The sequence below is a fragment of the Osmerus mordax genome, chromosome 23, assembly GCF_038355195.1.
Source record: "Osmerus mordax isolate fOsmMor3 chromosome 23, fOsmMor3.pri, whole genome shotgun sequence".
In the NCBI taxonomy this organism is placed as follows: domain Eukaryota; kingdom Metazoa; phylum Chordata; class Actinopteri; order Osmeriformes; family Osmeridae; genus Osmerus; species Osmerus mordax.
Genome location: NC_090072.1, coordinates 2,686,766 through 2,714,692, shown reverse-complemented (window position 1 = coordinate 2,714,692; position 27,927 = coordinate 2,686,766). Strand labels below are relative to the sequence as shown.

Below are 27,927 nucleotides of genomic sequence, written 5' to 3'. Positions count from 1 at the left end.
CCACCAAGCTGACGTATAATGTGCCACTCTCACATTTATGAAAACAACCATTGTGTTTTCTAAGGCGAAAAATAAACATGACTACACATTACATAATCGTAAGTAGCAATAAAAAATCTCCACCCCCCCCCCCACCCCCCTCAAACCCTTGTAAACTCCTGGGGGCGGTTTGGGTTGGGGTCCATTAAGTGTGTTTTTATATTAGGGTACATTAACTCAGTATTTTGGTTCTGGAGCAGATTAATGGACTGGTTCTTGTGTCCTATGGCAAGAGCCTCTGGCAAAACAAGGTTTTGGATATTATTGTAAGTTCCATTTCACCACTGCCTTTTAGGTTTACCGTTGAGCATTTTGAGGTTTTCATGTTTTAAATTATCGTTTTACGACGCCCAAGACATTTGTGGTTTTCATTGTAAAACCACAGCTTTTTACATGTGACCAAAAAGCAGCTGGACCTGAGGGCATTAGAGAAGTTTATTCCTCACATGACAATATGAAAGAAAGATATTAAAGTCCTCTCTCTCTCTCTTCTCTCTCCTCTCTCTCTCTCTCTCTCTCTCTCTCTCTCTCTCTCCCTCCTTCTCTCTCTCTCTCTCTCTCCCTCTCTCTCTCTCTCTCTCTCTCTCTCTCCCTTTTATTTATTTAAATTATTTTCAGTGTTTTTAAGTGTTGAACCCGTCTGACACAATAATTACAGAGGATCAAAATGAACATACAAACCACCCCAAAAAGGCACACTTTCTGTGGTCAGCGCTCCAAAAAAGGAGTTTGAAAATAAACAAAAATTACACAAGCTTGAAAATGTCAACCTTTTCATGACTAATTTCCAGCATGGTGAAAAGTAGATGCAGTTATGGAGTACGGCTAGTCATCTTCCAGATGAGAGACAGATGGTGATAGGGAAACAGTTTATCCCAGGCTCTGGTTATTCACAGAACAGGAGGGACTTCCCCTCCATCTGCACACAGCATGTTCATCATCCTGAAGTAATTCTCTCTCTGTCACTGTCTCTCTCTCTCTCTCTCTCTCCTCTCTCTCTCTCTCTCTCTCTCTCTCTCTCTCTCTCCCTCTCTCTCTCCTCTCTCTCTCTCCCTCTCTCTCTCTCCTCTCTCTCTCTCTCTCTCTCTCTCTCTCTCTCTGTCTCTCTCTCTCTCTCTCTCTCTCTCTCTCTCTCTCTCTCTCTCTCTCTCTCTCTCTCTCTCTCTCAGGATCATGTCTGACCCAGAGCCTGCCACCATTCCGGAACCCCTCCACCCGCCCGCCCCCCTGTGTCCCACCGAGGGCGTAGCGCCGCTCCTGTGGCCAACTCTAACTCCGCCGACGACGAGGTGTTGGAGTTCGAGCCCTTTGGCCTGATGCCCCGGGGTCCCCCACCGCTCGCGGGTGAGTACCAGCGTGTGTGTGATGGGGACATGGGACTTGGGGACTAGGGGTCTGTGTGTGTGAGGGGGACATGGGACTTGGGGACAGGGGTCTGTGTGTGTGAGGGGACATGGGACTTGGGGACAGGGGTCTGTGTGTGTGAGGGGGACATGGGAGCGGTTAGGGGAATCAGGCTTTTAATCAGAAGGTTGCCGGTTTGATTCGGTCGTGTAAAATGACGTTGTGTCCCTGGGCAAGGCACCTTCACCCTACTTGCCTCGGAGGGGAGAATGTCCCTGTACTTTCTGTAAGTCGCTCTGGATAAGAGCGTCTGCTAAATGACTAAATGTAAAAGGAGAGAATGAGACCGAGGCCTGCAGAGACAGATGTGGGTCCTGCTTTGGAGAGATTAGAGACGTTCCTAACGACGACACAGTTTCCACGGTTTCCACGGTGACGCAGGGCCAGTTGATCGGCTTGTCATTCCGCAGTGATAACTGTGTCTCAACACAGACACCAGCATCCTGGGGCTGCGTGCATCCGTCACGTCTGAACACTATTTTTGGGATGACTGTAATAGAATCCTCTCTCTCTCTCTCTCTCTCTCTCTCTCTCTCTCTCTCTCTCTCTCTCTCTCTCTCACTATCTCGTTCTCCCTTTCTCTTCCTCTTCCACCTTTCTTCTTTCATCCCCTGCCTCTTTTCCTCTGACAACTCTCTCTCTCTCTTCCACCCCTCCCTCTCTACCCCTTCCTCTCCACCCCTCCCTCTCCACCCCTCCCTCTCTAACCCCCCTCCCTCTCCACCCCTCCCTCTCCACCCCCTCTCCAGAGTTCCTGGACGTGTGGGATGTCAACATGCTGCGGAGGTCAGACGAGGTCAACAAGCAGCGTCACCACACCCACCTGTACGCCAGCGACTCTCTCATCGTGCGCCGCGGGCAGGAGTTCCAGGTCAAGATCACCTTCGACCGGGCCTACAAGCCTGACGACGACAAGTTCGCTGTCGAGTTTGTTATTGGTGAGACGAGACACGCGAACATACAGGACTGTGCAAAGGAAAAGTTGTAAAAGGTCAAGCGAGAATGCTTTAAGAATTAATAGAACCAAAAGACGAAACAAACTTGTTTGCAACATTGCACCTTTTATACTGCCTCACAAATACAGAAGACAATATTTAATGTACAATATTCATGTACAAAAGACTTTTGCAGGGACTACCCAGAGGCCAACTTGCACAGGCATCATGTTGTTCCTCTACACGTCCACTAGAGGGCAGTGCTTAATAGGGAGCAACAATCTGAACAGTGTCAGATTGCAGGCAGTGTCAGTCTTTTAGACTGACACTGCCTGCGATTCCCCTGTGTGTCCACCAGGGAGCAGTCCCTCAGTTCAGCAAGGGTACCATACATGCCCGTGTTCCCCGGGGGGATCGCCAGTGGCACGTGGACGGGCCGCGTCCTGGACAGCGCCGACAACGTGGTCACCATGGGCGTCACGCCGGCACCAGACTGCATTGTGGGAAAGTACAGCTTGTTCGTGGGGCGGTGGTGACACCGTACGGGATCCGCCGGACCAGGAGAGAGGAGAGCAGGAACGTCTATGTCCTCTTCAACCCCTGGGTGTCAGGTAGCACACACAGGATTGTGTTTCAACTTGATTTGACTAATTGATTGATTGACTGTTGTTTGATTGGTTGATTGACTAACTGACTGGTTAGTGTATTTGTTTATTCCTTTTATCACTCCCTTATCTGTCTATACAACCACCCATCCATCAATGCATCTAATTATACGTCCAATTACCCATCCATCCAAATATCCATCCATCCAATTGCCCATCCATCCAATTATCCATCCATCCATCAATCCATCCAATTACCCATCCATCCAAATATCCATCCATCCAATTACCCATCCATCCAATTATCCATCCATCCATCAATCCATCCAATTATCCATCCATCCATCCAAATACCCAACCATTAAATTATCCATCCATCCATCCGTGACGTGCTGACTGCCCTGCTGGTGCCAGGGGATGCTGTGTTCCTGGAGGACGAGCTGACGAGGAAGGAGTGCATCCTGGAGGAGGACGGGATCATCTACCACGGGTCCTTCGACGACGTGTCTGAGAGACTCTGGAACTACGGACAGGTGAGGAGGAAGGAGAGGGAGGGAGGAGGGGGACAGTCAAAGAGAGTGATTCATATTTTTGTTGAATCTTTGTCAATAAAGCCTTATTGAATTAAAAACCTCAATTGAGAGAGAGAGAGAGAGACAGAGAGAGAGAGAGAGCGGGGGGAGAGAGACAAGATTATATAAGAGGCTGAGAGGACAGAGACCGACACAGGAACAGGAGTGTTTCATCGTTCCTGTCTGATCCCTGCTATGACCCTGCTTGTTTGTCAGTTTGACTACGGGGGTCCTGGATGCTGCCTGTACATCATGGGACAGGTCAGAGATGCCCATCACCAACAGAGGAGACGCCATCAAGGTGGCCAGGAAGGCCTCGGCCATGGTGAGGCAGACACATCCTGTAAAACAATACTATACAGTACAGTACAATACTGTACAATACAGTATAGTTACAATACAATACAGATACAGTATAATACAATACAATACAGCCCAGTACACCTCTCCCCTTCCCCTTCCCTTCCCTCCCCCCCTCCCCCTCCCCCTTCCCTTCCTTCCCTTCCCTTCCCTCCCTCCCCTCCCCTCCCCTCCCCCTCCCTCCCTCCCCCCCCTCCCCCCCTCCCCTCCCTCTCCCCCTCCCCCTCCTCCCCCTCCCCCCTCCCCCTCCCCCTCCTCCCCCCTCTTCCCCCTCCTCCCCCTCCCCCCTTCCCTTCCCCTCCCCTCCCCCTCCCCCCCCTCCCTCCCTCCCCCCCCTCCCCCCCCCCCCTCCCTCTCCCCCTCCCCCTCCCCCCTCCCTCCCCCCCTCTCCCCCTCCCCCCCTCCCCCCTCCCCCCTCCTCCCCCTCTTCCCCCTCCTCCCCCTCCCCCTTCCCTTCCCTCCCCTCCCCTCCCCCTCCCTCCCTCCCCCCCTCCCCCCCCCCCCTCCCTCTCCCCCTCCCCCTCCCCCCTCTCCCCCCCTCCTCCCCTCTCCCCTCCCCCTCTCCCTCCCCTCAGATGAACTCCCGTGACGATGACGGTGTGCTGGTGGGGAACTGGAGCGGCGACTACACCTACGGGGTGTCTCCCACTTCCTGGACGGGCAGCACGGAGATCCTGCTCAACTACTCGGGCAGCAGGATGCCCGTGTGCTACGCGCAGTGCTGGGTCTACGCTGCCGTGTTCAACACCTGTGAGGGCGCTCAGGAGTGCATAGCTTCCTTCTTTAGAGCCAGGCGCCAGACTTTACTGGTCTGAGCAGGGAGAGGGGATGCGGGAGATTTCTTTAGTGTTTGTTTTGAGGTTATTCTTGTTTAGAAGCTACACGAACAAGCCCGGTGACTCGAGTGCTTGAAATGTCACCGGAAGACCTCTAGACATGATGCTTCTGTTCATGTCAGTTGGAGTAAAGTGACTTTTTGTTTGACATTTTATCGTTCTTGTTCTGTGGCATCGTTCCTGTGTCAGTTAAAGACCACTTGTGAGAAAGTTTTGGTTCGCTATCATTTTAACCCCTGGTGAAGATTACACTCCAGAAATGTGTTTCTGCAGTTTGATATGATTGTCTCCCCTCTCCCCCCCTCCCCCCCCCCTCCCCCCCTCCCCCCCCTCCTCCCCCCCTCCCCCCCTCCTCCCCCTCGCCTCTCCTCCTCCCCCTCCCCCCCCCCCTCCAGTCCTCCGTTGCCTTGGCATCCCATCACGGGTGGTGACCAACTTCTACTCTGCCCACGACAACGACGGCAACCTGAAGACGGACATCATCCTGGACGAGGCCGGGAGGGTGGACCGCGCCCGCACCAGAGACTCCATCTGGTACTGGCCCTTTATTTGATTTGATACATTTATTTTTATATGAATTATATTTCTTATATTTTCTGTCTTGCCTGCTGCAATTGTCCATCAGGGATGCACAAAGTACTTACTACTACGACTGTGTGTGAGGTGTAAAGGTCAACAAACTTAGACAATAATACATGCTTCACTGATCATTTTAACTGATAATAACTGTAATTCATGTGTCTTTGCTCATACTGTGTCCTCGTTAATATGTTTTACAGCAAGACTTTGGCCCTATAAATCAAATAGGTCTCTAGTTGTGACATAATCACTGTGTCAGGAATGTTCAGGGGTTTCCCATAGCCGTGCCCACTGTACGGCCGGCTCCAACCATTTTCCATTTGGAATTGTGGGTAATGTAGTCATTCTAGAACAGACCTCAGATTTTAACACAGTGATTGTGTTGTGTCAGGAACTACCACTGCTGGAACGAGTGCTTCATGACCAGACCTGACCTCCCTGCAGGGTTTGGGGGCTGGCAGGCTGTGGACGCAACCCCCCAGGAGACCAGCGATGGTGAGGAACTCCACACACACACACGCGCACACACACATACACACATGCATGCACACACACAAACTCTCTCTCTCTCTCTCTCTCTCTCTCTCTCTCTCCATTCAGGGATGTACCGGTGTGGCCCTGCATCAGTCCATGCCATCAAACATGGACAGATCTGCTACCCGTTTGATGCAGCATTTGTCTTTGCTGAGGTAAGCAGCATCAGAAGCCAAACCAGGAACTACCCACACATACAGTATCTATAAGTGACTCATACATTACTGCCTGGGTGTGTGTGTACCTGTCTATGTCTGTATGGTGTGCATGCCTGTCTACTGCATGTGTGCGCGTGTGTGTGTCTATTGCATGTGTGTGTGTGTGTCTACTGCATGTGTGTGCGTGTGTGTGTGCGTGTGTGCTCCAGGTGAACAGCGACGTGGTGTTCTACTCCCGGAGCAGAGACGGAACCCTGACTCCGGTCAGGGTAAACTCCAGCCACGTGGGCCGCACGATGATGACCAAAGCTGCGGGCAGCAGGGACAGCCGTGACATCACCGACCATTACAAGTTCCCCGAGGGTAAGACCAGCGGAGGAAGCACCGTCCATCCAGGTGACGGGGGGATCTTTTTAAACATTTACATTTACATTTAGTCATGTAGCAGACGCTCTTATCCAGAGCGACTTACAGTAAGTACAGGGACATTCCCCCTGAGGCAAGTAGGGTGAAGTGTCTTGCCCAAGGACACAACGTCATTGGCACAGCCGGGAATCGAACCGGTAACCTTCAGATTACTAGCCCGACTCCCTAACCGCTCAGCCACCTGACTTCCCGCATCAAGTCTGCCTTCTGTCCCGTCCCCTCCAACCAGGCAGCGAGGAGGAGCGCACCGTGCTGGAGAAGGCGGAGGAGTTCGGCTGCAACCGTGAGAGTGTGGTCCTGCCCGAGGCCGACGTGGTCCTGGAGCTGCCCCCCCTGGAGGTCAGGGTGGGCGAGGACTTTGACCTGACCCTGCAGCTCTCCAACAGGAGCGAGAAGCCGCGCGTCATCAACGGTTACGTCAGCGGGACCGTGGTGTACTACACCGGCGTCACCAGCTCGGAGTTCTTGTTCAAGACCCCCCGGATGACCCTTGACCCCATGCAGAGTGAGGGAGTGGGAAGGACGGTGTATGTATGTGTGTGTGTGTGTGTGTGTGTGAGGGAGGTGGTGTGTGTGTGTGTGGGGGGGGAGGGAGGTGGTGTGTGTGTGTGTGTGTGTGTGTGTGTGGGAGGGAGGGAGAGAGGTGGTGTGTGTGTGTGTGTGTGTGTGTGTGTGTGTGTGTGTGTGGGAGGGAGGGAGGTGGTGTGTGTGTGTTGGGTGATCCCTCTCTCTCTCTCTCTCTCTCAGTGGTGACCCTACTTCCAACACTAAGACTGGTTCTCCTCCATGTTTCCCTCAGCTAAGAAGGAGGTTGTGCCCGTCCTCTACAAGGACTACCAGAAACACCTGGTGGAGCAGTCCAACCTCCACTTCATCGTCACCGGGAAGGTCAAGGAGACCGGCCAGATCGTCACGGCGATGAGAGTGGTCGCTCTGCGCAACCCCGAGATCATTGTGCAGGTCAGATTCCACCAATTACCTCCCTGGGGACAGGTCGATTCAACCTATCATATCTTTCGAACCCTCTGTAGTTGAACGGTCACTTGTGGTCACAAAATAGCACTGGCAGTTACTAAACAAGCAACGTCTTAAAAATGATCTCTCACGGGTCAGAGCCGACCGATTCAAATTCACAATACCAGAACTGACCAATCCTTTCCGTCCTTGTCTGTGCAGGTGTCTGGATTGGCCCGTGTCAGTGAGGAGATGATGGTGTTGTTGGAGTTCACCAACCCCTTCAGCTTCAGTCTGGAGGACGTGTACGTGCGCATGGAGGGGCCTGGAGTGATGCTCCCCAAAAAGAAACTCTACAGGTACGCTCACTGGTCTGGTCTGTAGAGGGACCTGACTAGCTCACTGGTCTGTAGAGGGACCTGACTAGCTCACTGGTCTGGTCTGTAGAGGGACCTGACTAGCTCACTGGTCTGGTCTGTAGAGGGACCTGACTAGTTCACTGGTCTGGTCTGTAGAGGGACCTGACTAGCTCACTGGTCTGGTCTGTAGAGGGACCTGACTAGTTCACTGGTCTGGTCTGTAGAGGGACCTGACTAGCTCACTGGTCTGGTCTGTAGAGGGACCTGACAAGCTCACTGGTCTGGTCTGTAGAGGGACCTGACTAGCTCACTGCTCTGGTCTGTAGAGGGAGCTGACTAGTTCACTGGTCTGGTCTGTAGAGGGACCTGACTAGCTCACTGGTCTGGTCTGTAGAGGGACCTGACTAGCTCACTGGTCTGGTCTGTAGAGGGACCTGACTAGTTCACTGGTCTGGTCTGTAGAGGGACCTGACTAGCTCACTGGTCTGGTCTGTAGAGGGACCTGACTAGTTCACTGGTCTGGTCTGTAGAGGGACCTGACTAGCTCACTGGTCTGGTCTGTAGAGGGACCTGACTAGTTCACTGGTCTGGTCTGTAGAGGGACCTGACTAGTTCACTGGTCTGGTCTGTAGAGGGACCTGACTAGCTCACTGGTCTGGTCTGTAGAGGGACCTGACTAGTTCACTGGTCTGGTCTGTAGAGGGACCTGACTAGCTCACTGGTCTGGTCTGTAGAGGGACCTGACTAGTTCACTGGTCTGGTCTGTAAAGGGAGCTGACTAGCTCACTGGTCTGGTCTGTAGAGGGACCTGACTAGTTCACTGGTCTGGTCTGTAGAGGGACCTGACTATAAGGCGGTAGAGAAACTGGGTGTGAAGTTGTGTGGTTGAGGCTTCATGGGGAACTTTCAGCCTGCTTGTTGCACTTCCTGTCTACATAACCAAAGCCCTTATTTGTCTGTACGTGTTACTCTTACAATTGACCTTAAATGGACAGGTTGTAACTGTGTGTGTGTGTGTGTATGTGTGTGTGTGTGTGTGTGTTCCAGTCTGATCACAGCAGGCCAGTCCATTACATGGACGGAGCGGTTCACCCCCAGGAGAGCAGGACCCACCACCCTGATAGCCAGCCTGGACTGTGCTGCTCTCAGGCAGGTGTACGGCCAGGCTCAGCTCACCATCCAGCCCTGAGGACGACACACCTGTTACCATGTCTACCGTTTCAGATCTCTATCTCTCTCTCTCTGATTTTGTCTTTCTTATCTCTCCCCGTGTTACAATCTATGACCTAGTTGACTATGGTACAAGCAATACACCTTTACATTAGTAGATAAAAAACAATCAAAACAGAACAAAGTAGAACAAAATAAGTCACTTGTTTTAACTTAACTTTCTATTACAGATGAGTTTTCCATTTTTCATCTTCCACAATAAAGACATTTACATGAGTGTGATTGTGTCAGTTGATTCTGTAGTTCAAAATTTGAAAAAGCAACACGTCCACATGCTGTGCCATGTGTCAGTATTAGCAACACTTGTTAGGAATAATAAATCATGGATTTATATTAAATAAATCCAGTTCCTGGTTAGGCTTATGAAGTTTATCTCTGGAAAGACAATTGCTTCATTACTGTAAACTGGTAGCAGATCTGTCCATGTTTGGGAGCCTGAACTGATGCAGGGCCACACCTGTACATTCCTGAATGCAACAGTTCATGCAGTCTGTCTTGTATGCGTTCTTTACAAACACAACATACTGTAAAGATAAGATTAACTCTCAGTAATCAACATTCTCTGCTAGAATTAGATGTTATTTAGATTTTTATCTGGTGTTATGAAGTGCGGGCGAAGGTCGAAGGTCTTTTTTACTGGGGTTTACTAGGGATTTTACTGGGTGCAGTAGATTTGACAGTAGTTTTGCCATATCTTTCCTGTCAACTTTAACAGAGGTTTTTGGTCAACCAATGGTAGAGTATTATTAGCCCTAAAGGGAGATATGTGGAGAACTTCATGTGTTGTCTTCGGCCTTTGGAAATTGTAGCCAACATCGAAAAGGAACATTTGAAAAGGTAAAACTCCAAAATGCTTTGTCCTATCTGCTTTTTATTTGTTGAACAAACAATGCTTTTCTGGGGTCCTTGGTTTGGGAATATGTCACTGAATCAATCCCTGCCCAAGAAATGAACAGATAACAAAATGGCTGTGTCACTTGACAAATGTGCTGTAGTATAAATAATAGGAGTGGAAATAACTCCTGAGAATGATACAAGTATGATACAATGATATAACTAAAAATAAAAGCAGTGTTATAATTTCCAACTATGTATAGATATCCTTTTAGATAAAATATCTGTCAAGATCAATTTACACACAAGCATACAAACGTAGACTTCGTTTGTATTATTTGTTACCTATTACAAATAACTTTTTTCTAATTGTAATCCTGAAAATGTAATTAACAGTGATAGAATACAATACACTGTTTTTGCATGATTTTTTAGCTGTAAAATGGATACCTAGACCTTTTGACACAAATGCTTTTTATTTTACGGTCCAGTTCCCCATTAAAGTGATATAATCTAGTGGAGTTCTATGGAAGTGAAAGTCTGTGTGTGTTGTCCATATGTTTTAGACCCACTAAGGAACTGTGATCCTTAATTGAAGATTGTATGAAGAAACCATAACCCTGGGAGTAAAGAATCTTTAAAAGGTCATGTAATTTAGAAGCTGTCTTAACCAATGGGAGGCCGACAGAGTTCTGAAAACGGTATGTTACATACATTTTTATAGTGTAAGCTGACAGTTGAATAAGGGTTCAATGAACATATGAATATCCGGATATGTGTGACCACAAACTAACTTAAAATTTTAACAACAGCAGATGAAAGAGAAGCATTGGTGGATGAAGATGAAGGTATTTTTTGTATACCTTTTAATATTAATCCAAATGTTTTTTAAAGGGGTGTATGGTTTGTTCACATTCAAATGAAAAGACATCAAAAGCACAATAATTTCTCAACTTTTCTCTTGACAGTTTTCGCTGAAGAACCACTTATCCAGGATATTTCTGTCGTACTGATTGGAAAATCTGGAAAGAACAGAGCTGGGAATATAATCCTAGGGAGAACAGAATTCACATTTTTTACATCTTTTAGAAAAACGTATTTGAAGATTAAGAGTGAGATATGCAAGAGAAACATTACATTAGTGCGCACTCCTGGCTCGATTGAAGATACAAAGCATTGTGTTCGGTCATTGAATCCTAATTTCATCCTTCTTGTTATTGATCTTAATAACACAAGTTCAGATGCCTGTACAAGGATGAAAGAGGCCATGGTGGAAACATTTAATGAGAACATTTGGAGTCACACCATGTTGTTGTTCATTTTGAAAAAGGGTCAAAAGTTTGAAACATTTGATGACAATAAAATCCATGACCTAAAACAGCTATGTCATAACCGGTTTTATACTCTATACACAGGTAAGAGCAGGAGTCAAAACATTGACTTTATTCAGACTTTAGAAGTGAACATAGCTGAAAATGACAACACAAGTTTTGACATGTGTGCATGTAACATGCAGTTGGAAGACATACTGAACATGAAAAGTGGTCTGGAAGAGAAAGTTAGAATCCTTAACTTGTATATTAATTATGTCACAGAGAAAAATAAAAATAAAAGGCCAAGTCAGAAAATATCTGACTTGATCGCAAAAATTGAGAAACTGCAATCTATAGTAACAAAAAAAGAGAACTTGATACAGAAACTTATGACAAGCAATGGTCAGACACAGTATATTGTACAGGATCTACACAGAGACATAGAAAACAAGGATAGACTGATAGACAAGCTAATGAAGGAGGGTGCAGAAAAGGACAAAAAGATACAGGACCTCCAGGAACGTTGTCAGAAATTTGAGCAAAATGCATGGGACCAACAGCCGGCACCCCAAGAGCAGACAGTGACTTCCACCATCAGACCACGTCCAGTGGTCCCTTCCAAGAAACGAAAAAAGAACACAGAACACCCTGGATTTGAACTGGCGTCTCTACCAGGTGAGTTTAGTTTGAAGAGAAAAAAGTATTTCAAATGAATAAAAATGGGAGTTATAAAGAAGGCCTGAAAGGCAAGTGAAAATCCTTTTAGAAGGGTGAAAAAATAGTGAAATATTTTGCCATGAGTAATTCCAAATAACATAAGTCTAACAATCTGTCTGCTAAATGACTAAATGTAAACAAATGAGATAATTGAGAGAGAAAAAAGTACATTCACCCATTCAAGCTATCTTTTGTTGTTAGAGTCTCAAATTTTAAACAGATTATTGTTTAAATGCAGGAACCATTTTTTAAACAAGTCTATATTTCTATCACACCAGGGAGCCCTAAAATTGATCGGAAGGAGTGGACCACATGTCTTTGTCAAATCCTGGACGAACTCCTTGAAGACGATATCAAAAGATTCAAGTTACATTTACAAACTGGACATAAAGGCGAGGAACATATCCCAGCGGGAGCACTTGAAAAACCTGACAAAGAGATGCTGGTGCAGCTATTACTAAGATACTTTGGAGTAAACGGCTCTGTCATAAAGACAAGGGACGCCCTGAAGTTCATACCCCGCTATGACCTGGAGGATAAGCTCATGCCCTTTCTCAGCAAACTCGGAGAAACATGGTGATGGACTGAAGTAATGAAAGTCATTCTAATGAACTCTTCTCAGGACTGCATGATGGATTCAATACTGTATTTTATGACAAATGATTACATTAACAGAATGTTATTGAGCAATCATCACAAACTTCTTTTGTGTTGCTGTTTTAGAATGTTGCCGTTTTCTGTGTTACTGCTTGCACAGTGGCCATGTACACAATTGATACTTTTTTTCATGTCAGAAAAGTTGAAGATGTAACCTTTTATTCTGTATAAAATGATACTGTGTATAGCCTTGTGTGTAGAGAGGCCACCCCCAAATGAACTGTAGGCAAGATCCAGACTTAGGTAAACATACAAGACCCTTATCTTGGGGCTGAAGACTAAGAAGAGTTGGGGGTTTGTTTGTTTAAAGGAGATACTGTTTGACAGAGCTAGAAGGGAGACTGAGGTCTGGTGACCATTAGCTGGTTACCTAGTGGGGGTAGGATTGATGTTGTAAATGTCCACTGCATGAACACACACACGCATGCGCGCACGCACACACGCGCAAGGTCTTTGCAAGGGAGCCAATGAAAGGAGAGCCATGTGACAGTTGCATGCCTGTGTATGAACCAATGATTGTGGAGAGTGGTTTCGTTTAAATGGTCAGCAAGCACAACATGCTAGCAGACAAACTTTGTATCACCATGGCGTTTGGTCTTTGTCTCCTTGTGGGCCGGGGGCAAGCAATAAAGCTTTCTTAACTTCTTCAACGACTGACTGTGCAATACTTGATAAAGATTAATATTTCTGACATCACATCACTTTTTTTCTACAATGCATGGACCTCTAAACTTATCATGTTTCCACTCTCTCAATAGTGTCAGTGTTCCAATATGATGGGCAGGATGTCTCCAGACACAGCACAAGAGACAAGCAGGGTTTTAAACACTAGAGGGCAGTCTATAATATTGTTGGTTTTTTTACTTGGGTGTGACAAAATATAAATATTGTGTTGACGATGCTCCACCTTTCTGGTCTTGAGTGTGGAAATGAAAGTCAGAACGTGAAGGGCATTGCCTAAACTTGGTTCAGACGACCAGACTTGTTAGAAATGGCAGAGCGTTGTGGGCAAAACATTACAGATAATTGGTATCAGCACCTGTGTTTTTTGAGGTGAAACATCTAACTAACATAGACAAGGAGTGGATCAAGAGATACTTTAATATCAGGAGAAATGGAGGAGGGGAATGTGGAGAGCTGGAGGAGGTGGGAGAGAAGACCTACAGGATTGCCTTCCTGAAGAAAAGAGGTAAGGACCTCTTCATTCTAATGAGTTAGGAAACATGAAATCACTTTGAATAACTGACCAAGGGTAATACTATACATAGTAAATAATCTGTCATTAACAAATGTACTGTATGTATCTAACTGGTCACTTCATTTCCTGTCTTATTTTTGACCCCCAGTCCAGGAGAGAGTGTTGGAGATAAGAGACCATGTGATCCCCCTGCCAGACGGTGAGCTGTGTGTCTCAGTGAGAGACAGACGGTCTCCTGACTCCACAGATCCACATCAACCTCCACAGCTGCCCTCGGACGACCAGCAGGTGGGTCACAATACCAAGGGACAATCGTAAAACAAGTGTGTTTAATGAATGTGGAAATCGAGGCAAATAAAATGAATGTATTATTCATAGCAAAAAATATTTGTGCTACCCTACAGAAGCCACATTACCGTACCACCAATTATCTTGGTGGTACGGTATGTTTGCAAGCCGGTTTCTAATTCCTTACTGGAAGATTGGAAAATACCACAAACTCATGCTCAACCCCTGTTCTGGTTTAATTGTTCGCTGTTATGTTTTTCTGTGTTGTAGTGTTGTGTTTCCCCACTAGATATCACCCATGTTCCTCTTGTTCAGTTGCTATGCTGTTATTCTGTCTGGCTGTCATTCATAGAATACAGATAGGACGCGCATTCAAGCCCTCCTTTCTCTCTCAGACCCCATCTAGCAGTAAGGAGCTGGAGAAGGTGTTCATCATGGACCAATACCTCCTCCAGTACCTCAGGGACTGTCCCAAGGCAAACAAGGCTCTGACCAAACAGCTCATCGCCCTCAAATCCTCCGTCCAGCTCTCCCCCGAGACAGAGCAGGCTGCGGTGAAGTGGGAGGCTGCTGGGGCGGGGCCAGTTGCCAGGCCAACGCTACTTGAATGGGTTCTGCAGGTGGAGCAGATTTTTGACAATGTGAAGAATGTCTACTGTCCCCACTATGAGATGGACTCAGCTGGAGTGAAGATTTTAAAGTCGAACATGGCTGCCCTGAACACTGAGGATGTGAAGGTGTACTTGGAAGAAGATGACTTTGCTGTGGTGGTGGTGGGGAGGATAGGGGATGTGAAGGAGAAGCTGAAGATGCTGGAGGAGAAGAACCAAACAAGGAAGGATTGTCCAGTGTCAGAGAGACAGTACTACTTGGTGAAGGAGGAGCTTGAGAAGGAACTGAGGATCCTCAGCCCCGGAGTGAAGATCTCCCAAAATGGGCCCAATAATCTGGTCCTTGAGGGACCCAACCAGGAAGTTCAGCTGGGATTGACAAAACTACAAGAGCTGTTAAAAGATATTAAAAAAAAAAGATTTCAGCTTCTCAACACTCTTTTAGACTTCCTGATGTACAGTGATTATGTCTCCAGATTCCAGGCCCGCTTTGAGCAAAGCCTGTGCTGCCCAGTTGCTATGGAGATTGGGTCGGACCTGATCCTGTCCAGCTTGTCATCAGACGCACTAGAAGCTGCTGCAAATATGATTCAGAAGGACTTGTGCTGGTTCACTGAGCCACTAGAGGGAGCTTTGGGCCAATCTCCAGCACTGGACATTCTGAAGAAAGCCCTAAGAAAAGCCCAGGGTGAGGCCAATAGCACAGGCCCCAGAGTGGTGGTCAAATACCAGCAGGGATCCTGTGGAGACCCCAGGACCAGAGTGCAGCTGGTGGGCTACAGTGAGGAGGTGTGGAGGCTCAAGAAGGTACTAGTGGACTACCAGCTCAACCAGGCTGATGTCCACGAAAGCTTGCGTCTGCCTCTCTCAGAAATGGTTGACAAGTTTGATGAAGTCAAAGACCTGATGGGTCTACAGCTAAACCCGGATGTTAAACTAACACTGTCTCACCTCCGATTTCCTTGCTTGAAGCTGTCTGGACCCCGGTGTCTTGTTCAGGAAGTCTTGCAGGACTTCAGTGCCATTTTGGCCAGCATGACCTGCGGAAAGGTGGTCCTGGATGGGCAAGGCGCTTCACTGTACTACCTTGGGGAAGGGAAGGGGAACCTGGAGCAGGTGGAGCGCGATTTTCAAGTTCTCATATGGCCCCAGCAGCACAGACAAGCTGTAGCAATCAGTCGTTCTGTAAGTGCTGCCAGTTCCACTAGGGGGAGCAGTCCTGATCCAGCTCCCACAAGTTCCCCTCTCAGCCTAGCAGGCTTGGAGGTTGTGTTGGGCAGTCTGGAAAAACAGCAGGTACAGAATGTCCTCTCTTTTACTCACACATTAGTCTCATCTGTCTCCTAATCTTTTTTTCTTTTTACTAAAACTAGTATTCTCATTCTCATGACAGGTGGATGCCCTGGTGGTCCCTATGATGATGACAGAACTGCACTCCACCATGATAGGCACATGTTTGGGGAGGGAATATTATCAACTCAAGAGAAACTTTGACCTAGCAGCAGGGGGGAAGCGTCGTACTCCAGGGGAGGTCCTGGAAGTCAAGTTGACCCGGAGCTGCAAGGTCTTCTTTATAGAATGCCTCTCCTGGCCTGCCGCTCGGTGTCCAAGTGACAAGGTACGTTTATTTTGTATTTTTAAGTGAGTAGTGCAAATGCAAAACTCATTGTTTTGAATATTTAAAAAGAGGTGTCCCTTATTTAACCTGTGCATATTTACCAAATGCAAACTCTGTCCCCCATACAGGCACTGCGTACTGGACTGGCCCTGGTTCTGGACACGTGCAGGCAGCAGGGCCTGAGTTCTGTGGCTCTGCCCGTGATCGGACCTGGGATAGCTCTCAAGTTCCCTTCGTGTGAGGCAGTACGGATTCTGACAGAAGAGATTATAATGTTGGGGTGGTCAGGATCTACAGGATTAATCTCAACCATCCGCATCGTGATCAAGCCTAGGTACCCTGACTCTGAGGAGGTAAGGTATCAGATTTTTTTTCAAAACGTGTTAAAAAGGCTAATACATTGTTTTAGTATGGTAGCAGTGTGCACTAGGGCATAAACTCGTACTTTGATTCCAGAACTTTCAGCATGTCTACATGGGACTCAGCTTTAAAATGGAATGGAGACACCAAATGGACAACAATTGCACTATGCACTTCTGATACTTGATTTTCTGCTGTTTTTTCTATGTGTAAGTCACTGGACGAAATCATAATAAATGTAATATAAATTCAACAAGGACAAACGAAAGGTACTGGTTCATATTCACTTACAGACAGGAAAGTGAACAGTGACCACAACTTAATTAGGAGTGAACAAGTAATGTTTGGAATGTTCTTTGGTTCAAGTTCTCACTTGCACTTGGAGTCAAATGTTAGTCAAACAATCTGTCATTGGCTTTATTCCTTTAGGTGACTTGGGTTCACCTACGGCTGGTCTGGGACTGAGGACAGGTCTGATGCCTTAGTTACTGCTGGGAAATGGGGGCATGGAGGGTGAAGTGGAAACTTTTCTATTGTTGATGTCGATAACGTGAGCATAGGGACAGGGTCTAACAAGCCAGTTCTGAAAGGACAAGAATCCAACGGTGACAGTTGATTTGCATCAGCATCATGTGATGTGATATGCAGACAAGCTGCAGCTTGATCAACAGAAAGGCAAATCAGTCTTCTACTGCAGATTTATGCTTTAGAATAGAGAGTGGGCAAACATATAGGCAATCTCGAATGAATCTCTGGCGAGAAATGATGATGCTCATTTCATAGGAAAGACAGGATTCACTGTTCTATTTACTGCCCTGACACTATAAGGTTTCTGTATGGATAAATGGTTCACGATAATAATGCAAAAGTTTTTCCTTCATCATACAGTAGTGGTGATATTATAAGTCTATATTATAGGCTTTCTGATTCAGTTCAACCCTCCCTCTCCTCAAACACACACAACATTCACGCTAACAGAAATTATGCAATTAGTTTTTATTATTATCATAGCTCTTTTTAAATATTATTGCTTGTTTTCCAAACTGACCAGTTTAAACATACTCCATTGTGTTGTTCTTACTAAACAAAAAGAAAAACCTGTAATTCCTCTCACAGAGATCAAGTTCCATCGCTGAGGCCTCAATTCTACTCTATGAAACATACATTTAATACAGCTGCCGACTTAATCCTCTTGTTTTATCACAATGACATTACAACACTTCAATTTTTCAGCTTTCTTTATCCAGTGCAAACAAAAAAAAAAGACAAAAAAGAATTTTCCCACATCTTTGGGTGGGTGGAACATGGGTGTTAAACTGGAATGGATGACGCAATCACTTTTCTCTGGAAACCCTGAAACTTGCTGAGACTCAGAGAGCAGGGAGTATAAGGGCCCCAGAATGCACCTCCTCCAGGCAGACCCACGCATCAAGGAGACAGGGAGAGAAGAAGAGAGGAGAGCAGCTGCAGAACTGCTGTCACGCCAGACTTGAAGTCTTACAGGCTGTCTTCATACAACTCCCACCGACCAGAAGAAACAATTCAAAGAGTTTTCTGAAATAGGATCCGGTCTGGGACATCTTATTGTGAATTAAATGTCAAGTGAAGACCATCATGAAAGCAGTGATCTTCTCCATTGTTCTACTGGTCGGCATAGCCATCTCCATGTCAGGAGGTACTGGGTGTTTCTACACTGTCTTCTATGTGGGTTCATCAGGGAGTCCAGTCGTAACTCATGTTTGATTATCTCCTCTCTTTTCCCCTTCTCCACCCTCCTCTTCTCCCCTCCTCTCTTTTCCCCTTCTCCACCCTCCTCTTCTCCCCTCTCCTCTCTTTTTCCCTTCTCCACCCTCCTCTTCTCCCCTCTACTCTCTTTTTCCCTTCTCCACCCTCCTCTTTTCCTCTCCTCTCTTTTTGTCTCCCCCTCAAACTCCTAACATTCCTTACTCTTCTTTCCTTCCCTCTCCTCTCTTTTCCTCGCCTCTTCTCTCCTCTAGCAGAGGCAAGGAAGGCACCTCGTTGCCATTGTGCTAGCACCCGCAAAACACCACTAAACACCAAAAGGATAACTGCAATTCGACAGTACCCACCTCGACCACACTGTCCCAGGAAGGAAGTCATGTGAGTTAAAGAGCACAAGACAACACAATTCAAATGACTCTTTCTGTGAATACCACTCCAGATGCATCCTAATCTGAGGTGAGATTGTCACTGTACTTGTGACAACACAGTCCCATATCATATCATCATATCATATCATCTTTTATTTTTAAAGATGGGGCTATGATGGCAGACTCGGTCGGTCGGTCGGTGCTCAATGTTTAGTCTATGTTGAATGTATGCACCTTCCTGCCAAAGTAAATTCCTTGTCTGTGCAAGTTTCAGGGCGATTAAAACCCCTTTCTAATTGTGATTCTGATATCTCCTGTCAGACCGGTCTGTGCACAAGTACTTAGAGTCGAGTACGTCTTCTGTCTAACACCACTGTAACTTTCAACTGAATGCTCAGATTTCTTCACTGTGTTCTGTTGCTCTGTCTCGCTTCTCAACACAATTATTTTTATTTATCGAAAAACAGTGTCAAACTGATAACTGGAGAATCAGAGTGTCTGGAGCCAACTGGGGATTTTGCCAAAATGTTGATCAAGAAAATTAAAAGGTAAAGACTTTTTCAAAGACTTTTTAAAAACTGTTCTCATCTTTTGAGCACCAATTTAAGGTCAATAACTGAGAGTGACCTTTTGATTTTCTCCTACAGCCATCTGAAGAGAAGACAGTCGAAAGTTACTAACACCAGCACCATCCTTCCTATTACAGCTGAACACACTCAAATCACAGGATCATTGTAGTGACATGCTGCCTGTAAAGTTACCTCCAACGTATGCTGCTCATATTGGCAATGGAGTTCTTTGTTTTTAAACTTGTGAAAACGTATACATTTTGTACTTGGGCACTTTGGACAGATTTTTTATTTGTCTAAATCCAACACCAATATTATTATTCATAAAAAAGTGTTTTTGTCCTGATATGTAAATGTTTTGACTATAAATTAATCCATCATCATTGCAAATTATTGAGTGAACCATCCATCACAGTCTATAGTAATGAGTTTAGAAATAATAAGATTAATTTTCCGGCCCTCTTGGGAACTGAGCGCCTTGATTGCGGAGTCACGTGTCACATGACTTTGTAGAACGCACGGTTCCTCTTTCTTCCTGATGCTGTGTAGCCTGAGTCATACTGAGTGTTCCATTCTGTCGTTTGTTGACAACGATTTCTGCACTACTTCATCGTCCTCCATCAGGGGGGTACTCCAGAAAGCAGGTCATGTGACATACCCAGGTAAGTTAACTCCCCAGCTGACACCCAGCGTTGTAGCAACATTGCCAGTAGGTTGCTGCAACATTGTGAATCAGCTGGCGGGTTAACTTACACGGTTATGTTGCATAACCTGCTTTCTGGAATACCCCCCAGATGCTGGAGTCACAGCAATGTCAATGAAAGTTTTATAATAATAACAACACTAATGAGGACCATTAAACATCCACATTCAGCGAAAAACTGTAGTCTACAATTAACCCTGGTATTAGGCTCCCCTCTAGGCCAAATTGTGTTGGGTTATTATGACACAAAATAAGTCACAAACATATGATGTTGTTTGTATGAATTACGATAGTTTCTCTGTCCAGAGGAATAACATGAAAGATAAACGGTTCCTGGAAGGCCCCTGCACTGCCCCTGAACTCCCTGTCTCATGACTGCCTTCTGATACACACACACACACACACACACAGTATATAGGACTTTTGCAGAGATCCCTGAGGTTGTGATGAGCATGTGATCAGGACTTGTATAAAAAGTGAAGTGGCTCTGTGTTTCTTCAGAACAGCGAAGGTAAGATCTGAAGAAACACCATCACCACCTTCATTCTCTTCTTGGCTGAACGGTGCGCGCACCATGAAGACTTGTCTTCTGCTGGCTCTGGTGGCCATCTCTTTCACCCTTGGCAACGGTAAGACCTTAACAACAAATTCAATTTCAGATTATACCGTAGTTCATTACTTTATTGTTAATTTAATTTGAAAAGCTAAGTATTTTTTCAACTAATTCGGCTTACTATTGGCCATCCATGTAAATGTCCTAGTAGTACTTTGTTATACAGTGTAAACTGTGTTCCTGTTGTGAATAAAATTTCCTCAACTGGTTTTAGATCACGATTTTGTATAAGGAAGTATTATTCAAAAGCAGTAGTGTTTTGCAACATGATGATAAAGGAACAGAGTTAGGAGTTTCATAAAAATGTGATTCCATTTAGAACCCAGTCCCATAACTACATCTCAATGCTGTTGTAATATGAGTGTTTGATTCCCCAGGTATGCCGCCAATCGGCCGAGACTACAACCAGCACTGTCACTGTGTGAAGCTGGAGACCAGAGTTATTCCTCCTGACAGCCTACGAAGCGTAGAGATTCGTCCCAGTGGACCTCACTGCCAAAACATAGAAGTCATGTAGGTTACCACGGTGATACTCTACAGCTTAAAAGTTTTATCTTATGTTACTTACTCTATGTTACTTTTATCCAAAGTAACATAAAGTACAGGGGGTATTTGAACCTGCAACCAAGTGCTCTAACCACTAATCTACACCTTCTCCCATATATATATATATGGGCATGTCAGGTGGCTGAGCGGTTAGAGAATCGGGCTAGTAACCAGAAGGTCGCTGGTTCGATTCCCAGCCATGCCACATGACGTTGTGTCGTTGGGCAAGGCACTTCACCCTACTTGCCCCGGGGAAATGTCCCTGTACTTACTGTAAGTCGCTCTGGATAAGAGCGTCTGCTAAATGACTAAATGTAATGTAAATATATCACTTTTAGTCAAGATATTGTGTAAATCCCGTTTTTCATACAGTAGTTATTAACAAATGATCATGAATGTTCATGTAAACAGTCCTGATAATATTTATAATTTGGCTCGTTCAGATGTGCACCACTCCTACGAGACACAGCTGTTGTACTGCAAGTTGTAACTGCAACAGGTGTCTTAAACAGTTTGTGTTTGTGTTTCAGAGCTGGTCTTGCAAGAGGAGAGAAAATCTGTCTGGACCCTGACACTCACTGGGTGAAGAGGCTCACCCGCTTTGTGGTGGAAAAACAGGCCAAGAGAAGATGGTGAAGACATCAGGACCCCCCACTGCAGGGCTTCTAACTCCATCCATGGGGACTGTCTAACCCTGTGTGATGTGGTAGTAGCTCACACATGCTTTCATATTTCACATGTGCCGGTTTAAAGGTCATTGACAGAGATGAAACACTTTGAGGTACACTTGTTTTGACTCACAGCTGGCACTGCTGGGCATAATGCATTTGTTTTACTGCAGTGATTGACCCGGATCTGGCATGTGGCTTGTGCAGGCATCTACATTTATTTTAGTGTTTGTAGTGTATGTAGGAAAGCCCTTAAATCTATTATTAATATACATACTTGTTTATGCATGTTCATAACTTTACATTTATATTTCTGAAACAAAGTGCCATACTCTGGTAAACGCCAAGGGCTGTGACTATCATCATAATTGTCTCTCAGAATTACTCCTTACCTTCAATATCTGCCTTTAGCAAGTCACAACTATTATTTGTTCCTGACATGTTCCCCCTCACAGAGCTGATTACAAGGAACACCGAATCAACTACCCTGTAATTAAATTATTATTTTTTTATTGTATATGTAAATTGTATATGTGTATACTGTATATTGCTGTGTCTATACCCTATACGTTCTTAAACTGTGATGTGTCACTTAACTGCTTGTTGTCATCAATGATTTACCAGCAACTATATGAAACAACACAGGCCTTTCCTTCCTGAAGACTTTTAACTGAAAACTGGATCATCTTCTTTAGCACTGTCAGAGTACTCTGCCAGGTCACTTTACCACATTTCAATATGACCAGTACAAAACTGAGGTAACTAATATCATTTAAATTAGATTAGCAACAACTATCAGCCAGTTACACAGTGATTGATTATTTCAACAGAACTTTATAGAACAAAACATTTTTAGCCTCCATCCAGTGGATTTTTTTAAAAATACTTAAAATCCTTCAAACAACATAGATGCACAGAATATAACAAGAATACAATTTAAAAAAAAACATCAACTGTAATTAGCGTCTAACAAATCAATTTATATCACATCTGTCCTGCACTTGTAAAGGGGCCCTACATTTTGTCTTAAAAATTTAAGCTACAATCTCAGCTGTCAGGCATCTCAACAGTACTGGAGATCCAGCTGCAAATGACAGTGCAGATATATGTGCATGCACACGGTCATGCAAAAGTAAATATACGTACGAGAAAACTCAATTGCAAAACCCACTACCAGTAGCATTTTCGTACTGCGTTCATAACCAAAAACAATGAAAAATACTGAAACTTATGTACACGTGACATTCATGTCTTGCCCTGATACGGAATGATTGGCCGCCTCAGGTGCGACAGCAAAACCCTTCCCTGGGGGAAACCAAGCCTGAAGAGCTTTGATCCAGCTGCCAGTGTCTCTTAACGTCAACAAGATGTCCAACACTGGAGACAGGAAGAAGAGAGAGGAGAGATTTCAAAAACTCCAGCCTCAAGCATGCATTTTTGATAGCGACAAAGACATGACTGTATTTGAATGACTATATAATTGCTTTAACCTGGGGCGTAGGTTTGTTTTCAAATGTGGGTGAGGCTGCTCTTTTTCTGTTATAACTGAGGAGGTGGCCCTTTAATATAAGTGTCTTCATAAAACGTGTGGAGAGGAACAGACTTTCACATACTAACCTTGATTAATGGAGAGGATCTTTGAGTAAAAGTTTTTGGGGTTTTCCTTTTTCACCATGTACTCATCTATGGGCAGTCTTGCTGTCCTCACATTCAGTTCCTTGGCCCTCATGTAAGTGATCTTCTACAGGGGGAAACACAGTAGAAAGAACATCTGATCAATCCATCACCAACAAGACAGGATTAGTCAATACAATTGTCAGTTAAATTGGAATTCTTCACATTCTAAAACATGGAGTTTCTTACCCTCTGAATACTTTCATCCACAAGACCACCGAGAACGTACACTTTGTCCGATTCTATTCTCTCCAAGGCTGAAACACAAGGGAAGCCACGTTGGTGCAGACCGGCGTCACTGAGCCATAGATCTAGAACTTGTGTGTATGTCTGGTTTTGACAAATTACATAATGCCACGATACATTGATCTCACTTTCCCACAGTGTTCTACACTCCATCCCAGCCATGGTAGACTGCAGTCCCACCTTCTTCAGCATCTGGTGTGAGGTAGGTCACGTTCTCAGGAGGAAACAAGTCCAGGCAGCTCGCCTCGGTCACGTCCATCTGAGAGACAAAACACAATATCTAGGTGACGTGAAATAGAAGTCTTTTGGAAGAATTCGTAAATCAGTTGTCTGTGGGGACCTCAAAGGTGTTGGAGCCGATAAGCTACTCACCACGTAGTTATGGAAGCCATCGTTCATCCTGAGACACTCCCTGTACAATCGGCTGTCCTGGCTCAGGTCTGCCAGGTAGAGATGGAAGGGCCGAGTTGCCTTACGATTGGACCCGTACAGCCTCCTTATCTGACTAGCGAGGCGGCTTATTTCCTGGGAAAAGAGCAACACGTATCAGAAGTCAGATTGATTCTGATTTGATTCTGTTACTGATTCAGCTTTGCTCACGGGTGGATCAATCACCTACCTTGTCTGACATGTAGTCTGTCATGCTAAGGTCTAAGCACAGTTTGGGTCCCGAAGTCTGTGCCTCTGCTAAACGCTCCTTGGTGATCGCCTTAGTGACACGTTTGCTAAACTGGGGGTTGTCCACATCAGTGCCTGTTTATTAAACCACAACAACAACAACGCATGGCTAAACCTACAACACTGAGCTTCATCCATACAGAACATTCAGCCTGCAACCCTAACCTCCTTCCTCTTCCCTCCTCCCACTACCTCCTTCCTCTTCCCTCCTCCCACTACCTCCTTCCTCTTCCCTCCTCCCACTACCTCCTTCCTCTTCCCTCCTCCCACTACCTCCTTCCTCTTCCCCCCTCCCTCCTCCCACTACCTCCTTCCTCTTCCCCCCTCCCTCCTCCCACTACCTCCTTCTTCTTCCCTCCTCCCACTACCTCCTTCCTCTTCCCTCCTCCCACTACCTCCTTCCTCTTCCCCCCTCCCTCCTCCCACTACCTCCTTCCTCTTCCCTCCTCCCACTACCTCCTTCCTCTTCCCCCCTCCCTCCTCCCACTACCTCCTTCCTCTTCCCTCCTCCCACTACCTCCTTCCTCTTCCCCCCTCCCTCCTTCCACTACCTCCTTCCTCTTCCCTCATCCCTCCTTCCTGCTCACGGTTCTGTTTCCTCTTTGTCTTCTCATCACGCCTTTTGCTCCTTTTCGACGCCAGGCTCCTCTCCCAATTTCGCTGCTTCCTGAGGACATTTTTCTGGTCAACAGACAGGACACACAGACAGGACACACAGACAGGACACACAGACAGGACACACAGACAGGACACACAGACAGGACACACAGACAGGACACACAGACAGGACACACAGACAGGACACACAGACAGACACACAGACAGGACACACAGACAGGACACACAGACAGACACACAGACAGGACACACAGACAGGACACACAGACAGACACACACAGACAGGACACACAGACAGACACATTAAGATCAGGCACCCAGAATCAATGTCGCACATACACTTTCATCAAAGCAAAGTACATTCGTCATTCAGGAAAGAATACAAAGTTGATGTAGATGATAGTGTGTATAACTGCTCTTATAAATGATTACATTTAGACACAACCCCTGATGGAGTACTGTACACTACACAGTCCAGTATACGGACTAAGGACAACAGCTTTTTGTCAGTGAAGGAAAGATCAGCTTGCTGGCTGAACTTACAGATTGTTCTGAGTTTGTTTGTTTCTCTCTGTTAGGCTCCCTGTCTTCTTCGATTGTGTCTAGGTCGATGTGAAGCATACAGAGCTCATCTGTGATCACAGAATCTGTGTGGAATTTGTCTGTGTGGCGTATGTGAAGTATTGCATTCATTTCACTTTTATCCAGTGGTTGTCCTCGGCACAGTCTAGTTGAATTACTGCCATCTATACAAGCGAGCAACAACAATGATATTAGCTTCTTCAAATCATACTTGAATTTTAATCATGTGAATCTCCACCTAGTTTGATGTCAAGCCCTGTATAGCCTCTATAGTGTGACGATGGCTAACTTGGCTAGCCCGGCTCCTTGTTAATTGAGTCCTATCTGGCAGAAACTCTACATCATATGCCCCCATCAGCCGTAGTAATATTAATCATTTTAATTATGTATCAGTGTGAACGTTTGTAATTCAATGTGTCTGCTTTCGTAACTTTGAATTAACGACTGAAAACAGCCAACCTGTTTAAATGTTCTTCTTCAGGAATATGGACATAAATACTATTGCTATGGCGCACATATATGACGTATATGGTCTGACATGCATCTGCATGCCAGGAGAGGGCACTAGCGACCGGTTCTTAGCGACTTCATCCAAGCCACTTCTCTGAGATGTGTGAGAATGTAGTAACAGTATAGTGTTCATTAATTTTTGGTTATTAAGGACACTATTAGTTAAAACTGTCCGTATAAATGTGTGTATAAACGTGTCATGTCCAGGTCCTTGTTTTACTCACTCATTAGCTATTTTATTCTAACGAAAGTTTGCAATGAAAGTTACTTTCAATTTTTAAATGTCACAGTTCTGCTAAATATTGTTTATTTGGCCCCTTAATGTTCAATTAAATTGATGAGTGTGTCCAAAATTGCGTTTATATCCTGGTATGTAGTATGGAAACTCGGAACCTGTAAACTTCCCTTTTTTGCAGTAGGACGTATACAACTGATACACGATTGAGAATGCTAGCAATGCTAGTTTGTAGCTCTCAATATTCTTAAAACCATAACTCCCTTTCCAAATTGCATTCTAATTAAATAATTGTCTTTGTGTTAACTCCTCTATTCAATTTTTTCAATAATGTATTTGTTTAATTCCAGAGATTGCAGAGATCCAAGAGTTAACCTTAAATGCTTACTAGCATAAGACAGATGGCATTATGGGTATTTGATAAAAATGAACTTTATATATGATCTCGGAGGCATTCATTTGAATCACCTGTGTTGACAGCAAAGTATTTTGTTTCTTTTACAGTTAGACACAACCTTTTGATAAATGTACTCTTTATATTTTATATTATGAAATTTAAATTCAGTAACCGTGAATGGGAATGACATAGTCGCGATACAAGACGTGATCCAGGCACGTTGTGCCGGCAAGACTATACTTTCAGGGATCATTTCTATAGTACTTTACTTGCGAAATGTGTTTCTAAAAAGTTTGGTCTCGCTAACCACGATGATGAGTAGAGGTACATCTTCCTGAGCGCGAAGCTGGTAGAGTAGATTGAGTTTACTCAGTTTCTCTACTATTGATGACCGTTCTTGATTTCTATTTGGGAATCTGGAGGGAAGTTGTGCGATCAGAGTGGTTATCGTCACATTGTTAATATCATTTGTCTTATATGCTACTTATACATTAAATCGTTTTAGTACATAATGATACAATCGTGGCTTTAAGATAGCCCAACAATATATCACAGATTATAGGCTACATACAAATGTGAATCGATGCAGCAACGTGCTTCATCTAAATTATGTGCAGGTAATTTAAAGTTATATTTGAATTATTATTAAATAAGTTCTATTACATTTTTCTTTTGCACATATGTCTTATTGAAAGCGTTGTTTCACCAAAGTGACTTCAGTCTAATGCTAAATAGTGTGCTGCATTTGAGGACATACGGAGTTTTAAGCAGTAGATGGCGTTCGTCTGCCCCGTCTTGCCCGTCCTCTGGCTCAGACTAGTCTACAAGCATGTGCTGTGGTGGTCTGGAGAAGTAATTTGGGACCTCTTTTTTCTCGTCTTCAAAAGATATTGGAGCGGAGCTGCCTGCCCCATGTGAGTGATTGACCCGAGAACGAATTCTCTACTTCTAAGACCAGCCGCAATTGCATTCTGACTGAACTCTTGAGTTGACAGTTTTCTCTATGCCTACGACCGTCAAGGAATCCAACTGTCTCTCATCACTACGCGTTGACGGCAGTTTGGGATGGACGTGCCTCGACCGTTTGAGAGCCGTGTCCAGAAATACTTTATGGAGTTGACTAAGCATAAATGCTGAGACATAAATAATGTTTAACATCGCCATAGATGGAGGATCATTTTCAAAGAATT

At 45.2% G+C, this 27,927-nt stretch overlaps 5 protein-coding genes and 1 non-coding gene across 7 annotated transcripts in view; 5 read left to right on the top strand and 1 right to left on the bottom strand.

Moving 5' to 3' along the window:
- LOC136967848 (coagulation factor XIII A chain-like) overlaps nt 1-9,208 on the top strand; it is a gene marked incomplete in the record, with an annotated part of 13,295 nt that extends 4,087 nt beyond the window's left edge. The window contains 12 exon segments of the mRNA XM_067261811.1: nt 3,432-3,516; nt 3,772-3,810; nt 3,812-3,880; nt 4,491-4,665; nt 5,147-5,285; nt 5,722-5,825; nt 5,931-6,019; nt 6,232-6,385; nt 6,678-6,953; nt 7,248-7,408; nt 7,625-7,761; nt 8,809-9,208. Coding sequence (XP_067117912.1) covers nt 3,432-3,516; nt 3,772-3,810; nt 3,812-3,880; nt 4,491-4,665; nt 5,147-5,285; nt 5,722-5,825; nt 5,931-6,019; nt 6,232-6,385; nt 6,678-6,953; nt 7,248-7,408; nt 7,625-7,761; nt 8,809-8,950 — 1,570 coding nt within the window.
- A 1,290-nt stretch (nt 9,209-10,498) lies between these two features.
- On the top strand, nt 10,499-13,158 carry LOC136967350 (uncharacterized). The gene is made up of 4 exons (XM_067261117.1): nt 10,499-10,526; nt 10,794-11,240; nt 11,712-11,813; nt 12,134-13,158. Exons 1-4 carry the CDS (start codon nt 10,499-10,501, stop codon nt 12,433-12,435), a joined length of 879 nt encoding a protein of 292 aa, XP_067117218.1. The 3' UTR covers nt 12,436-13,158.
- A 261-nt stretch (nt 13,159-13,419) lies between these two features.
- Nucleotides 13,420-15,648, top strand: LOC136967349 (uncharacterized). The gene is made up of 4 exons (XM_067261115.1): nt 13,420-13,701; nt 13,859-13,998; nt 14,394-15,597; nt 15,644-15,648. Exons 3-4 carry the CDS (start codon nt 14,433-14,435, stop codon nt 15,646-15,648), a joined length of 1,170 nt encoding a protein of 389 aa, XP_067117216.1. The 5' UTR covers nt 13,420-13,701; nt 13,859-13,998; nt 14,394-14,432.
- Nucleotides 15,649-20,437: 4,789 nt separating this feature from the next.
- Nucleotides 20,438-22,393, top strand: cxcl19 (chemokine (C-X-C motif) ligand 19). The gene is made up of 3 exons (XM_067261215.1): nt 20,438-20,599; nt 20,961-21,096; nt 21,660-22,393. Exons 1-3 carry the CDS (start codon nt 20,545-20,547, stop codon nt 21,763-21,765), a joined length of 297 nt encoding a protein of 98 aa, XP_067117316.1. The 5' UTR covers nt 20,438-20,544; the 3' UTR covers nt 21,766-22,393.
- Nucleotides 22,394-22,714: 321 nt separating this feature from the next.
- trmt10b (tRNA methyltransferase 10B) lies at nt 22,715-25,706 on the bottom strand. 2 transcript variants are annotated; one of them, XM_067261723.1, is made up of 8 exons: nt 25,558-25,706; nt 24,983-25,098; nt 24,337-24,470; nt 24,090-24,242; nt 23,898-23,976; nt 23,661-23,728; nt 23,415-23,538; nt 22,715-23,174 (listed from the first exon to the last, which is right to left on the bottom strand). In XM_067261723.1, the coding sequence occupies exons 1-8, from the start codon at nt 25,704-25,706 to the stop codon at nt 23,026-23,028; spliced, it is 972 nt and encodes a 323-aa protein (XP_067117824.1). In that variant the 3' UTR covers nt 22,715-23,025. The 2 variants fall into 2 exon arrangements, with proteins under 2 accessions (XP_067117824.1, XP_067117825.1); XM_067261724.1 differs by lacking the exon at nt 25,558-25,706 and having other exon boundaries at nt 24,337-24,447; nt 24,983-25,044.
- A 1,261-nt stretch (nt 25,707-26,967) lies between these two features.
- On the top strand, nt 26,968-27,182 carry LOC136932242 (small nucleolar RNA U3). The gene has a single exon (XR_010874541.1). It is a non-coding gene; the product is annotated as a small nucleolar RNA U3 (small nucleolar RNA).
- The last annotated feature ends 745 nt before the right edge of the window (nt 27,183-27,927 follow it).

Excerpts from the sequence above, each read along its gene's own strand:
- LOC136967350 (XM_067261117.1), top strand. The coding sequence starts at position 10,499 with ATGGGAGGCCGACAGAGTTCTGAAAACG. Across the intron at positions 10,527-10,793 it reads CCGACAGAGTTCTGAAAACG|TTTTCGCTGAAGAACCACTT; the intron begins GTATGTTACATA and ends TTCTCTTGACAG. Across the intron at positions 11,814-12,133 it reads TGAACTGGCGTCTCTACCAG|GGAGCCCTAAAATTGATCGG; the intron begins GTGAGTTTAGTT and ends CTATCACACCAG.
- LOC136967349 (XM_067261115.1), top strand. The coding sequence starts at position 14,433 with ATGGACCAATACCTCCTCCAGTACCTCAGGGACTGTCCCAAGGCAAAC.
- cxcl19 (XM_067261215.1), top strand. The coding sequence starts at position 20,545 with ATGAAGACTTGTCTTCTGCTGGCTCTGGTGGCCATCTCTTTCACCCTT. Across the intron at positions 20,600-20,960 it reads CTCTTTCACCCTTGGCAACG|GTATGCCGCCAATCGGCCGA; the intron begins GTAAGACCTTAA and ends TTGATTCCCCAG. Across the intron at positions 21,097-21,659 it reads TGCCAAAACATAGAAGTCAT|AGCTGGTCTTGCAAGAGGAG; the intron begins GTAGGTTACCAC and ends TTTGTGTTTCAG.
- trmt10b (XM_067261723.1), bottom strand. The coding sequence starts at position 25,706 with ATGAATGCAATACTTCACATACGCCACACAGACAAATTCCACACAGAT. Across the intron at positions 25,099-25,557 it reads CAAACAAACTCAGAACAATC|GTGTGTCCTGTCTGTTGACC; the intron begins TGTAAGTTCAGC and ends TGTGTCCTGTCT. Across the intron at positions 24,243-24,336 it reads CAGACTACATGTCAGACAAG|GAAATAAGCCGCCTCGCTAG; the intron begins GTAGGTGATTGA and ends CTCTTTTCCCAG.